The 13379-nt window shown below is 42.3% G+C and overlaps 1 protein-coding gene across 2 annotated transcripts in view; it reads right to left on the bottom strand.

Moving 5' to 3' along the window:
* Positions 1-628: 628 nt before the first annotated feature.
* Positions 629-13379, bottom strand: part of abhd5a (abhydrolase domain containing 5a) — a 28922-nt gene continuing 16171 nt past the window's right edge. The window contains exons 8-10 of one of the 2 annotated variants that reach the window (XM_065957664.1): positions 7693-7761; positions 3346-3448; positions 629-1071 (exon numbers count right to left, since the gene is read on the bottom strand). In XM_065957664.1, coding sequence (XP_065813736.1) covers positions 3386-3448; positions 7693-7761 — 132 coding nt within the window. In that variant the 3' untranslated portion in view covers positions 629-1071; positions 3346-3385. The remainder of the gene's footprint in view (positions 1072-3345; positions 3449-7692; positions 7762-13379) is intronic. The other variant, XM_065957665.1, reaches the window with a different exon arrangement.

Below are 13379 nucleotides of genomic sequence, written 5' to 3'. Positions count from 1 at the left end.
TGCCAGTGAGTCAGTGTCCATATTTAATAGCCGTGTGGTTTTCTATGTCACAACCCTCCCTGACACTGCAAGTATTGAGCTGTGATTCAGACAAGGGGTGACAATCCTCTAACAGAGACACAAAGAGAGAGAGAGAGAGAGAGAATTCAACACTCACATACCGAGCACAACAGGCTCACACTCAGATTGGGACACAGCACAGAAACATATGATTCACTCCTCAAACTGCAGGTGGTCGCCTCCAGCAAACCCTCAGGGCGATTCTTCCTGGTCTGTGAGTATTTACAGTCGAAACAAAAGACGACACGTAATGAGGCTGCTCGACACTTAGCAGGCCGTAGCTCCCAGCACACACACACACACACACACACACACACACACACACACACACCGAGAGACATGTCAATTAAGCGTTCGTAACAATAGAAAAGAGCAGCAGAGTTCACGGAGCACATTAAGTTAACCATCGCCAGGCTAGTGTGCAAACAGCAGCCAGTAAACTGTCAACAGCTAAGTGCAGAATACAAAGGAGTGCAGAGGAGCACAACACATACAGAAACAGTATACGTTGGATTATAGATGAGGGGAGAAAGGGACAAAATGAGCCACAGAGGTAAGTTGAGCCACCTCCTGTTTATGGGCATTTTTGCAATGTTGTCGTTGTTGTTTATTTACCACATTATGGACTGGTCCTTACACGGTTTACTTCATTACAAAACTCGTACATGTTCATTGAAAACTATTCTGCACAATCACAAATATAACGGATCAAATATGTTTTTAACCTGGAGCAAATAGTTGTTTTTGGCCGTCACCGGAAATGTTCAGCAAATTCAAGGAGTAACATGGTGTGGCAGTAGCTCAGTCAGTAGGGACTTGGGTTGGGAACCAAAGGGGCCGCCGGTTCAAGTCCGGTAAGGACCATAATGTGGAAGTTGGTCTGGTAGCTTCCCGAGCACTCCTGAGGTGCCCTTGAGCAAAGCAAAACCGAACCCCCAACTTCCCTGGTGCGCTCTCTGCTTGTAGCAGCCCCACTCTGACATCTCTCCAGTAAATCCACGTCCACAGGTCCTGTTGGTGCATGTGTGTGAGAAGCATGTCCCTCTAAAATAACAATAATAGTGTAAAACCAAATTTCCCCTCGGGGATTAATAAAAGATATCAAAATAAGATATCTACTGAATTAACTCATATAATTTACTATATGATCAGACATTAAGAAAACATGCTATGATGAAGTTCAGCAACTGGAAATAAAAAAAATACATAAAATCAGACGTAGACAGGTTGAACAAAATGTAGACAAAGCTCGTAGTTTTAGCAAAGAGATGCATTGACTATTTCATGTGTGGCTGTAGCTTAGCTTGCTACGTTTCTCCTGTAGGTGTAGCTTACTGTATGTGGTGTGAAAGCCTGACATAGAGGCAGGAGACCACTCTGCACTGCTTATTCTGTGATACAGTTTTTATTCTTGAAAGGCTTACGCTGTTGAACCTTAAGAAAGGTGTATTTATTTATTTCCATGCCTGACACAGTTGTGGCAGAAGGCTGTTCAACGCGAGTCGGGTTCTGCTCAAGGTTTCTGCCTGTTAAAGCAACAAGATGTAGGATTTCAGTTTGGTGCTCTTTGGCACCGACCGATGGTCTCAGAATGCAACTGCACTGTCATAAGTCGCACATTGCTGTTGCCCCCCCCCCCCCCCCCCCCATCCACAGCGGTCGCCTGCTATTAACAGTAGGTAATCTTCTAGCCAGAAGTGTGTATGACTTTATGGCTCTAGTTCACACAGCAGCCTTCAGCTATCTCTCCACTGTTACACTGGCTGAGGCCAAGAGATGGAAGAGGACGAGTGACCGAGCAAGAAGCCAGACTAAAGGGAATACTGGACGGGCTCTCACATGTTGGCGAGAGCCTCGTGAAACAGCAGTTAGTGAAGCATAAACAGAATGTTCTACTCTCCACCGACTCGTCTCGTAAGCCTCGCTAATGTTGGGGGTGCCTCTTCCAATGGTGGACCATAATTCGATGAGGAGATTGTTTTGCTTGTCTCTTTCACTTTCATTACAGCCTCCTCAGCCAGTGGGCAGCTCTTTCAGGTTTTTTTTGACAGTGATGCCAGGGAGAGCAATGTCTGATTCTGTCCAGCATGTTCCATCCATACACCAGGGATTTTCTTTTTCAGCTGATTAACTCTCTGCTCAGACAAACAAAGGAGACAGGTATGTGTTTCATCCGCACTCTCTAATGAGCAACACGTTTTGTCAGATCATTGGAACACATGCCAGATCCACAGAAGCTGACCTTGATTACATTTTGTGTGAAGAGCAGGCAGTTGGTAAAGAGCCGAGCAAACTTCTGTGCTCCTGTACACTTCAGACTTTTTTTACGCTACAGTCTGCTTTCACATCTATCTTACAGCCCACCTATTACAAAATGTGTTTCATTACGAGCAACATGGGAGACTTGGAGGATAGAAAAGCAGATAACCAGCTTGGGAAACAGCAAAACGATAACCAGAAAACAATAATCTTCAATAACGGAGCGCGCTTCAGCAAGCTACTTTTTTAAAAATATTTTATTGCGGGCTGTTTTTCGAAAGTGCAAGTTGTCAAATTTCATCACATATTTTGTTCATCCTGGCACATTTTTATCTATTTTTTAAAACATACAAGAATACGTACAACATGAAAGAAAAGAAAAGAAAAAATCGAGGGAAGGTACGAAGAGAAAAAGATAATTCAATTCAGATTTAGAAATGAAAAGGAAAAAAAAAAAGAAGAAGAAGGAAAAAATAAGAATTCAGCAAGCTACTTTTTTTTAAATACTTCATTGCAGGCTGTTTTTCTAGCAACATGGGAGACTTGTAGGATAGAAAAGCGTAACGATAACCAGAAAACAATAATGAACCAGACAGAGCGCGCTTCAGCAAGCTACTTTTTAAAAAATATATTTTATTGCGGGCTGTTTTTCCAAAATACAAGTTGTCAAATTTCATCACATTTTGTTCATCCTGCCACATTTTTAAGAATTTTTTTTTAAATATACAAGAATACATGCAAGAAAAGAAAAGAAAAAACCGAGGGAAGGTATGAAGAGAAAAAGATAATTAAATTAAGATTTAGAAATGAAGGGAAAAAAAGAAGAAGAAGAAGAAGAAGAAGAAGAAGAAGGAAAAAATAAGAATTCAGCAAGCTACTTGACTATTGAGAGACATGCTGTTGAAGCCCCCTGAAATGACCTTTTTTTTTTAACATAACTCAGCGTTTTACTAAATGTTTTTGTTCGGTTAGGCACCATCCTAACTTTGGTTTACTTTCAAAAAGTCACAAGAGAAAGCGGCTCACCTACTGTGGAGCCGGCAGGGGGTCGCAGAGTCGTGGACGTTCAGTCTGTTCTGTCGTCAGGAGTTGCAGAGGATGTCATCAGCACAGACCCCTCTCCTTCCATCTGGAGAATTAGGAGAATATCTTATCCTGACATCAAAGATCACTGCAATATGCCTCGGCCTTTAGAAAATCTGTGTCAGTGTGTCTGAAGATTTGGTTTGCATAGGTGTGTCAATGCATGTTGTTAACATCATAGAGTTAACGTCTAGGTCGTTGGTTCAATATATTGCTTAATTTCCATCTGGTTATATAATCGCAGGAAGAAAAGCATATCACAATTCAGACCAAGAGCTGCACCTTGTCAGTTACGTTAACATTTGTTGGACCTGCTTATAGTGGAAACAGCCTATAGTGGAGTCTTAGTGGGATTAGTATGACTAATCGGCCACACGATAATATCAGCCAATATTAGCGTATCAAGTGAGTATCATATCGGCTAATTTTATGCGACGATATCAGTAGATTTATTCACCAGTCAAATAGCATTTCAATGTATACTAGCAGTTCTCTTTCACCAGCAGGGTGCGCTATATGGATTACAACAAGCACTAATACTCTCCAGAGTGTGTAGCTGTGATACACGTACATGCGCGATAACTTTTCAGTTGAGTGACCATCTTCATTAAGTGTTTGATAACTACATTTGAGGGATAAACGCAATAAATGCTTGTATCTATATCTATCTCTAAAGATCCAACGTAGATCAAAGAAAGATATCTGACGTTTTATCAGATTTTTCCTCTTAATATTGATATTGGGATCGGTATCGTCCCACAAAATCCCATATCGGTCGGGCCCTAATTAGATTTAAAATGACAGGACGAATCACCTACCATATAACAGCACATATAAACATCCTCTGATCAGAGCTATCCCGTCTGAATAGGCTTTTCAGTTATTTCTTTTTAAAGATGGTTTTTGCAGCTTTTTCTGCTTATTTTTCCGTTTGAGAATAATGAAGGCTCATCTGTAAATTGTAAACAAAGGTGTGGACAGCATTTTAGGTGCAAATCCAGCTGGCTCATCTCACTTCACAGTATGAATATATGGTCCTTCAGTCTGTACGCTGCACAGTGTGATGCTGCCCCCATAGACAAGGTGGTTATCACGCAGCGCCTCGGTGTTCTCATTTAGAAATGTCAGGCTTTGCTTATCCGTGCTGCACCAAGACCTGACTTTGTGGAGTTCCCAGGTAATACTGAGCCTGTGCCAATAGGGCCACTTGAAGGAAGGTAGCCTTGTGGGTAATATTTGCTTCTGATGTGCTTTTAATGGGACTGTCTGGGACATGGGTTAGTGTCACGTCTGACACAAAAATCATATTTTCCTTCGGTAGCAGCATCTTTCCTGTATGTATTTCAACATGTTTATTATTAAAGGCTTATTATAAAGATTTTGTACTACTCCGTGATCGAGCTAAGTGTAAGGATGTTATTGATATGATAAATGTGCTTTGAGGAGTATTACCGTTTTTCTTCACAGGCACATTTTGTCACACTTCTGAATATTTAAAACAAAAAAAAACACGTGTTTCTCCTCTACCATGTTCTTTACGGTGAACATGTTTTAGATGTGAACCTTGAACTCGGGTGGTGCATGCGTGTGTGAGCTTTTTTTCTGAGGGGAGACTACCTGTATGCTGTAGTACGTGTTTCCACCTGGGAGGTGAATAAAGTTTCAGAAGGGAATACAAGTTGTTTAAAATGAACAAAAAAGACCCAATTGCAGAACTCAAAAAAAAAAAGGTTTCATGAAACAAAAAGGCAAAACAAAGCTCACCTGTTCAGGAGTCCAAAAACAATAAATCCATAAATATCCAACAAAACTCGAACAGAAATCGCAATTAGGATTTTTAACACTTTTTCCCACTTACATTTATCCACAACACTTCCATAATAACATCAGATTCTCTTCCATTGTCTGCCATTTCTTAGTCATCCTATTTGCGTCATATTCTATCTCCTTAGACCCCCCCCCAATCCAACAGAGGAAAGTCTCCCGTTGTGAGACGTGCATATGTAAACTGGCAAGTAAGGAATATTTCAGGGGCGGCCTGTCAAGCGCATTCAGTGTGAAAAAGGCTGTAGTGTTTCGTATGCATATCGTGTCGCAGGTTTTTTTCCCCCTCTTCGGTGCGGCTCTGGTTTTCAGTGTGAGACTTTCTGTCTCTAAAGTGTGCGTTTACCTACACACCTGCCTGTCTATTTGTCACTAGCCAACATCCATGCTTACAACTGGGACTCCCCCTGGTTGCTATAGTAACTCCACTCGGGGGGGCTCTCGGTATGCCTCACCTGAGCAGCTCCAGACTGAAGGACGGAGGAGCCACAGACAGACAGATGTGCCGCGAGCAAGTGTGTATCATCATCATTATCCCCGCCATGAAGATATCACCGTGGAGACGTGTGTGTGTATGTGGGTATGTCACGGTGGTTGCAAAGGGGGGGGTGGGCGGCCTTGCCTTGCAGACTCAGGAGTGTGTGACTACACACCTCCGCACCTATATAATATCATGGCCATCATATATTATGGAACCCCCTTCCCCCCCTGATGTTTGTCGTTTCCCTGCTGCAGAATCATAGTCGAAGGGTATTTTTAGGCGAGTGTTTCCACTCGTTCATAACCCGACACAGCAAAGCTTCACATTGATTTTGGCATGCAGGATCTCTCCTGCTCCCTCTCTGTCTTCTCCACTCTCTTTGCTTCTTTTCAGCGTTCCCTTTCCATTTTTTATCCTTAGATTTCCCTCCATCTGTTTTCCACAGCCTCCATCCCCATCCTTTTTTTTTTTTCTTCTATTCATTCCCTCCGCTTCTGGCACTTTGCAGTCTTTCCAGCACTCTTCCTTTTTCTTCCATTCATCACTGCATTTCTCTCCCCTTCCTCTGCTTTCATATTCCCTGTGCCGTGTCACAGCGGCTGAGGGCCTGCCACGAGCACAATCTGTGGTTACCTGGATATATGTGTGTGTGTGTGTGTGTGTGTGAGTGAGAGTGTACAATAGTACCAGCGGTCCTGGTGGGGTGGGAGACACACACATCATCCGCAGGGCAACAAATAGTATTTTTTTTTTTTCCACCGGTGCTAAAACACATTGCCATCCGTGGAAGAAAGGAGAGATGGGAAAAAGGAGGGGGCTGGCCGAGTGGAAAAAGGTAAGAAAATGAAAAGAAGAAGAAGAGAGCAGCCCTTGCGTGGTGTTAAAAATACATACCCTGTTCCAGATTCTTTTATGCTTCTCTTAATTCTTCTGTTGCCTGTTTGTGCTCAGGCTTTTTGTGGGCGTCTGCAGTGCTTTCAATCTGTAAAATCCCACCTAGGATGGCCTCTGGATAATTTAGTCTCTTTTTATTCAGCAGCCATCAACACAGGACTAGAGCACAGCTGTACTGATATCCATACATGTGAGAATTCAAAGGAAAAATCTATTCAGAAACAGCCTTTAGGGATGCAACTTACCTCTTTGGTCATTTGTCTTGTGTAGGGGTGTAATGGTATCGTCAATTTGACCATATCGCAAGATCTAAATTGGACCTGTGACTGTATGAAACATCAGGTCTTCTATAGTAAAAAGGGTAGTTTTGTTTCTGCCGCAGTTGATCAGAGCAGAGGGAAATGGGAACTACAGAGACCATTGTCCCATGCACCCCCATTATCCTTTGCGCTCCGCTAGCTGCATCAGTACAGCGAAAATGGAGGACACCTGGAATTAGTTGTGAGGGAGAACAGAGGCAGGATTTAGAAACTGAAGGAGAAGGTGACGGACAAATAAAAAAACAATATGTAGACACTGCCAGACTGCGATGACCTACACGTCGAGGGAACAAGAGTAACATGAGAAGCCAATTGGAAAATCTTAACCCTGAAAGATTTGAGAAGTTGCCAGGCCATAAGACTCTTTAGGAAACATTTGTCTAACCCAGGAGGTAGGTAGGTAGGTCGGAAGGTATAGCAAAGAGACATAAAACCTTATTGGAATGCTTGCTTTCCAGTAACACTTTTGATGAAAAAACACAAAACGTTTAAATGAAGACCCTCCATGATTAAGCTATTGTACATCTCGTCTTGCAGCAGCAGTAACCTGCCACAACTGTTTGGCTGAGCAGATTTAGGAGGAAACCTGCAGCTGCCCTGCCCTAATAATGATAGATGTTGTGCTGTCAGTGTGACATGTTTTAAGATAAGATACTTTATCAATCCCTCTATTATTGAGACATGCTACACACACATAGGCTGAAATACACACACACATGCACAGACATGATCCTATGGACATCCACTAATGTAGAGATTAGACAAAGGTACCTCGGCAGTGCTCAGGAAGAGAACTCGCATCTCTCCAGCTACCAGACCAATTTCCAGACATGTTCCGCACTGGGACAGAGAAACACAAGCACAACAAAATAAAACAGGAAACACTAAAAGCTAAACTTGGAATTAAAGCAAAAAAAACACACACACACAAAAAAAGCAACACGAAGGAAGAAAATAAAACGGGATCCCAACACTGAAATAAACAAAATACAAGACCGAAAAAAATGAAATAATCAGGATTAGATCGTCACTATCGAGCAAGTTAGACAGTGTGCAGGAACATTCGAATCTCAAAATAATGAAAAATAATATAGTATGAAATCGTGGTGAACTGCTCAGAGGATCCCTGAAGAGATGCAACAGGTTGCATTGCATTGCAGAAAAGTTGATTATGGTTGTAAACAGTAAGAGGGGCGGTGCTGGTCTGACACTTTAAACGCAGCAGTATCTCAAAATGTGCAAATTGTGGAATGACAGTAGGAAACCTCCCTAATAGGGCCCCATTTGACAGCACTCACTCTCGTTGCCCTGCTTAGCATCTCATGTATTATTCCTTCATTTCAAATAAACCACTGAAGGAAAATGAAAGGAGGAATTATCTTTCTGGGAGTGAAAAAAAAAAAAGTGGAAGAGTGTTGGAACACTGGCAGTCGTAATGGTGGATGGAGGGGCCCCCAATACATTTTTGCTCAGGGCCCCAACAGACTCTAGAATCGTCACCGCCACACACTGCACGCAGAAAGAGAGCCCATCTGGATGAAAGTGATGAAACCTGATTCCAAGTAACATCACGGCTCTGCAGCTGTTTCCTCTGCAGGGCCAATGCTTCTAAACAGGACTGAAAGTAGTGCAGCACAAAGTCAAAGCTTATAAGACAAGAGATGGTTTTTTTGTGTATTCATGTGTGTGTGTGTGTGTGTGTGTGTGTGTGTGGTCAGTGAACTAAATCATTAATCTGGTTGACAGTTCTGTGTGAGCTCGGCAGCACCGTCGGTTGTGAGGAATTACAATGAGACACACCAGGCGTTGTTCGGAGGAGCAGTGAAGCTCCCCTGACATCCGTGGCATCATTAAGAGCGTTTAAAGTGGCGAGATGGTGATGGGCTTATGTGAGGAAAAGCAAACATGAAAAGGGACAAAAGGTGGGCAGGTATAGCAAGAGAAAACAATCATTACAATGATATTAGGTTACATTTACACTTTCTCAGATATTTTAAGAAATACATTTTTTGAAACGTGAAACTTTGTTGTCCCTGGAAACGTGCTCGTTAAATGTAAAGAAAGAAGACAAACACAATGAATCAACAACTTCGTGAACAACGTAGACCTTTAACAGTCAAGTTATTTCCTCATGAGTTGGAAATAGAATACGTTTAACGATAATGAATGGGATAAAATTCACCAGCTGTACTGATGCTACAGCAAAGGATGATGGGGGCGCATCGGGACAATGGTCTCTGTAGTCCCTCTGCTCCACTATGGTTGAAACCAAACTACACTTTTTAATCAGAAGTCCGATCATTTCATAATGTCTCGACGATAGAGCCCAACCGATGAATCGGGCAGACGATAATACCGACCGATATTTGCATATCCAGTGACAATCAGTATCTGCAAATTTGATCGCAGATAAGCGCCAATATCACTGGATATATTCACCAGTCAAATAGCATTTCATTTGAGTTGTATTGTATTACACTAGCAGTTCTCTTTCACCAGCAGAGGGCGCTATATGTATTACAACAAGCATTATCACTCTCCATAGTAGATGTAGTGACCATCTTGTCTTCATTTTATATCTTTTCCACAAGTGTTTGAGAGATCAACGCAATAAATGTGTATTTCCTTTATCTCTCTCTACAGATCTAAGAAAGATATCGGCCGATATATCGGTATTAAGATTTTATTTTTCTCTCCCCAACATCAACATCGGAAGCAGAAAAATCCCAGAAAATCCCATGTCGGTCGGGCCCTATGTCATGATTGTATCAAGACACAATAGATTCTAATAATAAAACTAATAAGTACCACCTGTAGTCATACAGATATGCAAGCTGACATGTTCCCAGGAGGTCAAACAGGTTAGAAAATAAAGAGGAGGACGTCATGACTGAGGTATTTTTATACTTTCTACAATATGTAAACATAAAAGGCTCCTGCCTCATTTTACTGTAGTCTGTTCCGGTTGAATTCCCACATTATGGCTTTCAGATCTCCAAACACACACACAGAAATCATAAACCTACAAACACTCACACACACAACGATGGATTGGATGCGCACCCACACCAGCCACTACATCTTCTTATTTGAATTTAGTTCAAGCCTCGGGATCCCTGGGGGCATTAGAGCAGTGGGTGGGTATTATTTCTCTTTTTCATCACCCTCTGCTTCTTTCACACACACTGAAGCACCTCAGGGTGGTGATGATTCATAGAGACCCAAGCTAGGATAGGATGAAATGGATGAGGGGACAGCTAAAAAATTCTGTTCATACAAGCGTTTTAATGGTCCCCTTTTACTATTGGGTGTTTGATGTTTTCAGATTTCTCGTCTCATCAGGGGCCTGGGAGCGTGTAAGGGCGCCTCTGTGCGACCCGCTGCCTCCCAGTATGCTGCGTCACTGTGGCTGACAGAATGATGACTGAGGTTCCCGTGCCATTAAGTGGCACGCTGATGCCACTGATCTCATTCTGCTTAGTTCACAACCGACTACACCCTTTATGATAAGAGGGACCACATTTCCCAGGAGGCAACTGTCTTCTTGCCTGGCTGTTGGGGTGTCGAGGGTAACGGCTGCTGACTGTGCCTGCTGCAGAGATTCCAATTATAGTGTACATGCCAGGGCGTGTGTGAGGGGCGGACGCAGACGGACCCGTGTGTGTGTGTGTGTGTGTGTGTGTGTTTGTGTGTTTGAATTGAGAGTGTGAGATTGTCAGATAGTGACAGTATAGATTTGGTTGAAAATGGGGAGTAAAGAGATTCAGCCTACACATGTTCACACCCAATGTGTATGCTTGTGTGTGTGTGTGTGTGTGTGTGTGTGTGTGTGTGTGTGTGTGTGTGTGTGTGTGTGTGTGTGTGTGTGTGTGTGTGTGTGTGTGTGTGTGTGTGTGTGTGTGTGTTTAACATGACTCGACATGCTCTTCTCAAAGTTCTCGCTCGTCACACAGCCTCTCATTTCTCATGTCCTGTCCTGTGAAAAAAGCTGCTGCATCGTCCGACATCTTGGACATGAAAAAGCAACAGATAATATAATAATATATAATAATAATAATAATAATATATATATATATATAGATATAGTGCTGACTTTTTCTAACATTTTTGCTGATTGTTGAGTCTAGAAGAAACAATAAGAGGGAGAATACAGACCATAACTACCAGAATGTATAAGACTACAGCTAAGCAATGCTAACAGATTTATTTGACCGTCACACTCGCCTTCATGGGGTTTCGCTGGTGCAGTGGGGTAGTGCCCCGGCTCGAATCCAACCTTTTGCTCCTTTCCCGCATGTCAATTCCCACTCTCCCTGATTTCCATCTCTATCCACTGTCCTGAAAACTTGCCCAAAAATAAATCTTGAAATTAAAAAAATACTCACCTTTATGCTACTTATCAGAGCAAAAAATATATATATATTTAATGTGTTGTAGTGAAATGTAGCCTGTTTCAAATGTAAACCCCTTCTTCTTTAAATGGTATAAGCCTTTTGTTATTGTTGTAATGTTAAGGACGTGGAAAGGTCCATTTTTTTATGCTTTGAGCATGATAGCACGCTTCCACTCTCTTGCTCGTCCACTAGAGCGCTCTCTCTCTCTCTCTCTCTCTCTCTCTCTCTCTCAAAAGTTGTTGAAAAGTTACACATTTTTCAAACAAAAATTCTAAATTATTAGGAAATATCTTGCTATTACTCTCTGTTTGAAAGGATGATGAGACATCTTTGATATCTTTGATAATGTTATAACCTCTTAAAAACACCTCAATGTATGAACAAAGATGGGAAAACAAGCAACAGTCTGTAAACCATTTTGTATTCAAACAATCACATATAAAAGGGGGGAAAGGGGGTTAAATGTTTTGATAAGCTCATGGAATTAACTGTCACTGAATTTTTTTGGGCTGCTGCATCAACCTCAGCACCTGCATACTTCCCATGCTTACGTGCATTTCAAATACATCCATGCCAACTGAAGATCTCGTAATGATGACATCAGAATCTCATTATTATGAGATCATAGCTTCAAAGTGTCATCCAATAGTTTGGAGAGTAACCCATGTGTTGCCTTGTTTTTTTTAGAGCTATAAGAGATCATAGTCAGACTAAACTGTGAGGACTTATTGCTGTGCCTCTATTCTGACAGGAGCACACTTTTGTATGGACTTGTAAAACACAAGGTAGCCGCAGCCCAATGCATACCCTTCTAAATGGTGGAATTGACTCTAAATGGGACCAGAACATACAAACTGCACATCAAGCTGTGTTGAAGAAGGCTTGAAACGTGCAATCTCTATCATAAACTCATGAGGAAATGTCTGCAGAGGTCAGACATCCAGTCAGAAGCTTGCTCATTTTCTCCTCTGCCTCCTTTTTTTTATTTAGACATCATTTTTCAACTGTGAAGACGCCCTCTGTTGGCAATGAGAAAGAATGCAGGTTTAAGGCAGCTGTGCTTTGGCTTCACTTTCAAAACAAATTGGCTCGTTCCTTTACAATGTATCTCCTTATAACACACTATAAAACAGGGAATACAGGTTAGAATAGCCGGTGTGTCCAAGTTCATTTGTAATTGTATTTATGGGTTTCAGCCTTGAGCCGTCTGCTACACTTACAGTGAAACTGAAACATTGGCAACTACTGGAGACCCAGCTTACACACTGTTTGTGTCACGCTTAATGTGTTTCTATTAGGGGGAAGGACTTTAGATTAATGTATGCTTCATCAATAATCCCAAAAGTGCAAGATTTAAGGAGCGGACAAAATACAACAACAAAATATAACCTCTGATGACATGTCATGAGTTTAGATGTGTGTAACGTCCTTAAATTCATTTCCCGTTCTTTTTCCAACAGTCAAGACACCAGGGCTGGTTTTACAGTTTGCATGGAACACAGCGATGGCGACATTGAATAATTCAAGCAATAAACAGAGAAGAGAGTTTCATAGTGAAAGGCTGATGCATACACATTTATGCATTTAGCCTCCTGGAGTAAACCAAGACAAAGTTACAGACTAAATGCTAATGCAGTTTGTCTGGATGTGTGCGTGTGTGTGTGTGTGTGTGTTTACATGTATGCTTGTGTGTTTTGTGTGCTTGGTAAGTCACAGAAGGTCTGGCCTGCCCGAGGGCGGTACTCATGGCTCGGTGTGAAAGATATGGGGGTGGCACTGCCGCACAGCCTGAGAGGATACGCCGTCTGAGGTCTGAGATGGAAGGAGGACGGGAAAGAGAGAGAGAGAGAGTGAGGGAGAAAGATATATCCACATATACACACATGGTGCAGATAGAGGGGGAAGGGAGGGGGAAGGGGGGAGGGGGGGGTGGGCAGAGTCAGGAGAGGAAGGGAGGAAGATAAGCGCCTCAGAGGGTGGGAAAGATAACGACAGATAGGGAAAGCAGCATGGAGGCCGAAAGTGAGCGAGACAGACAGACACAGGAAGAGAAAGAGAGAGATA

The sequence above is a fragment of the Labrus bergylta genome, chromosome 8 (genome assembly GCF_963930695.1).
Source record: "Labrus bergylta chromosome 8, fLabBer1.1, whole genome shotgun sequence".
Taxonomy (NCBI): Eukaryota; Metazoa; Chordata; class Actinopteri; order Labriformes; family Labridae; genus Labrus; species Labrus bergylta.
The sequence above is the reverse complement of the archived record's forward strand: the minus strand, read 5'-3'. Positions and strand labels throughout refer to the sequence as shown.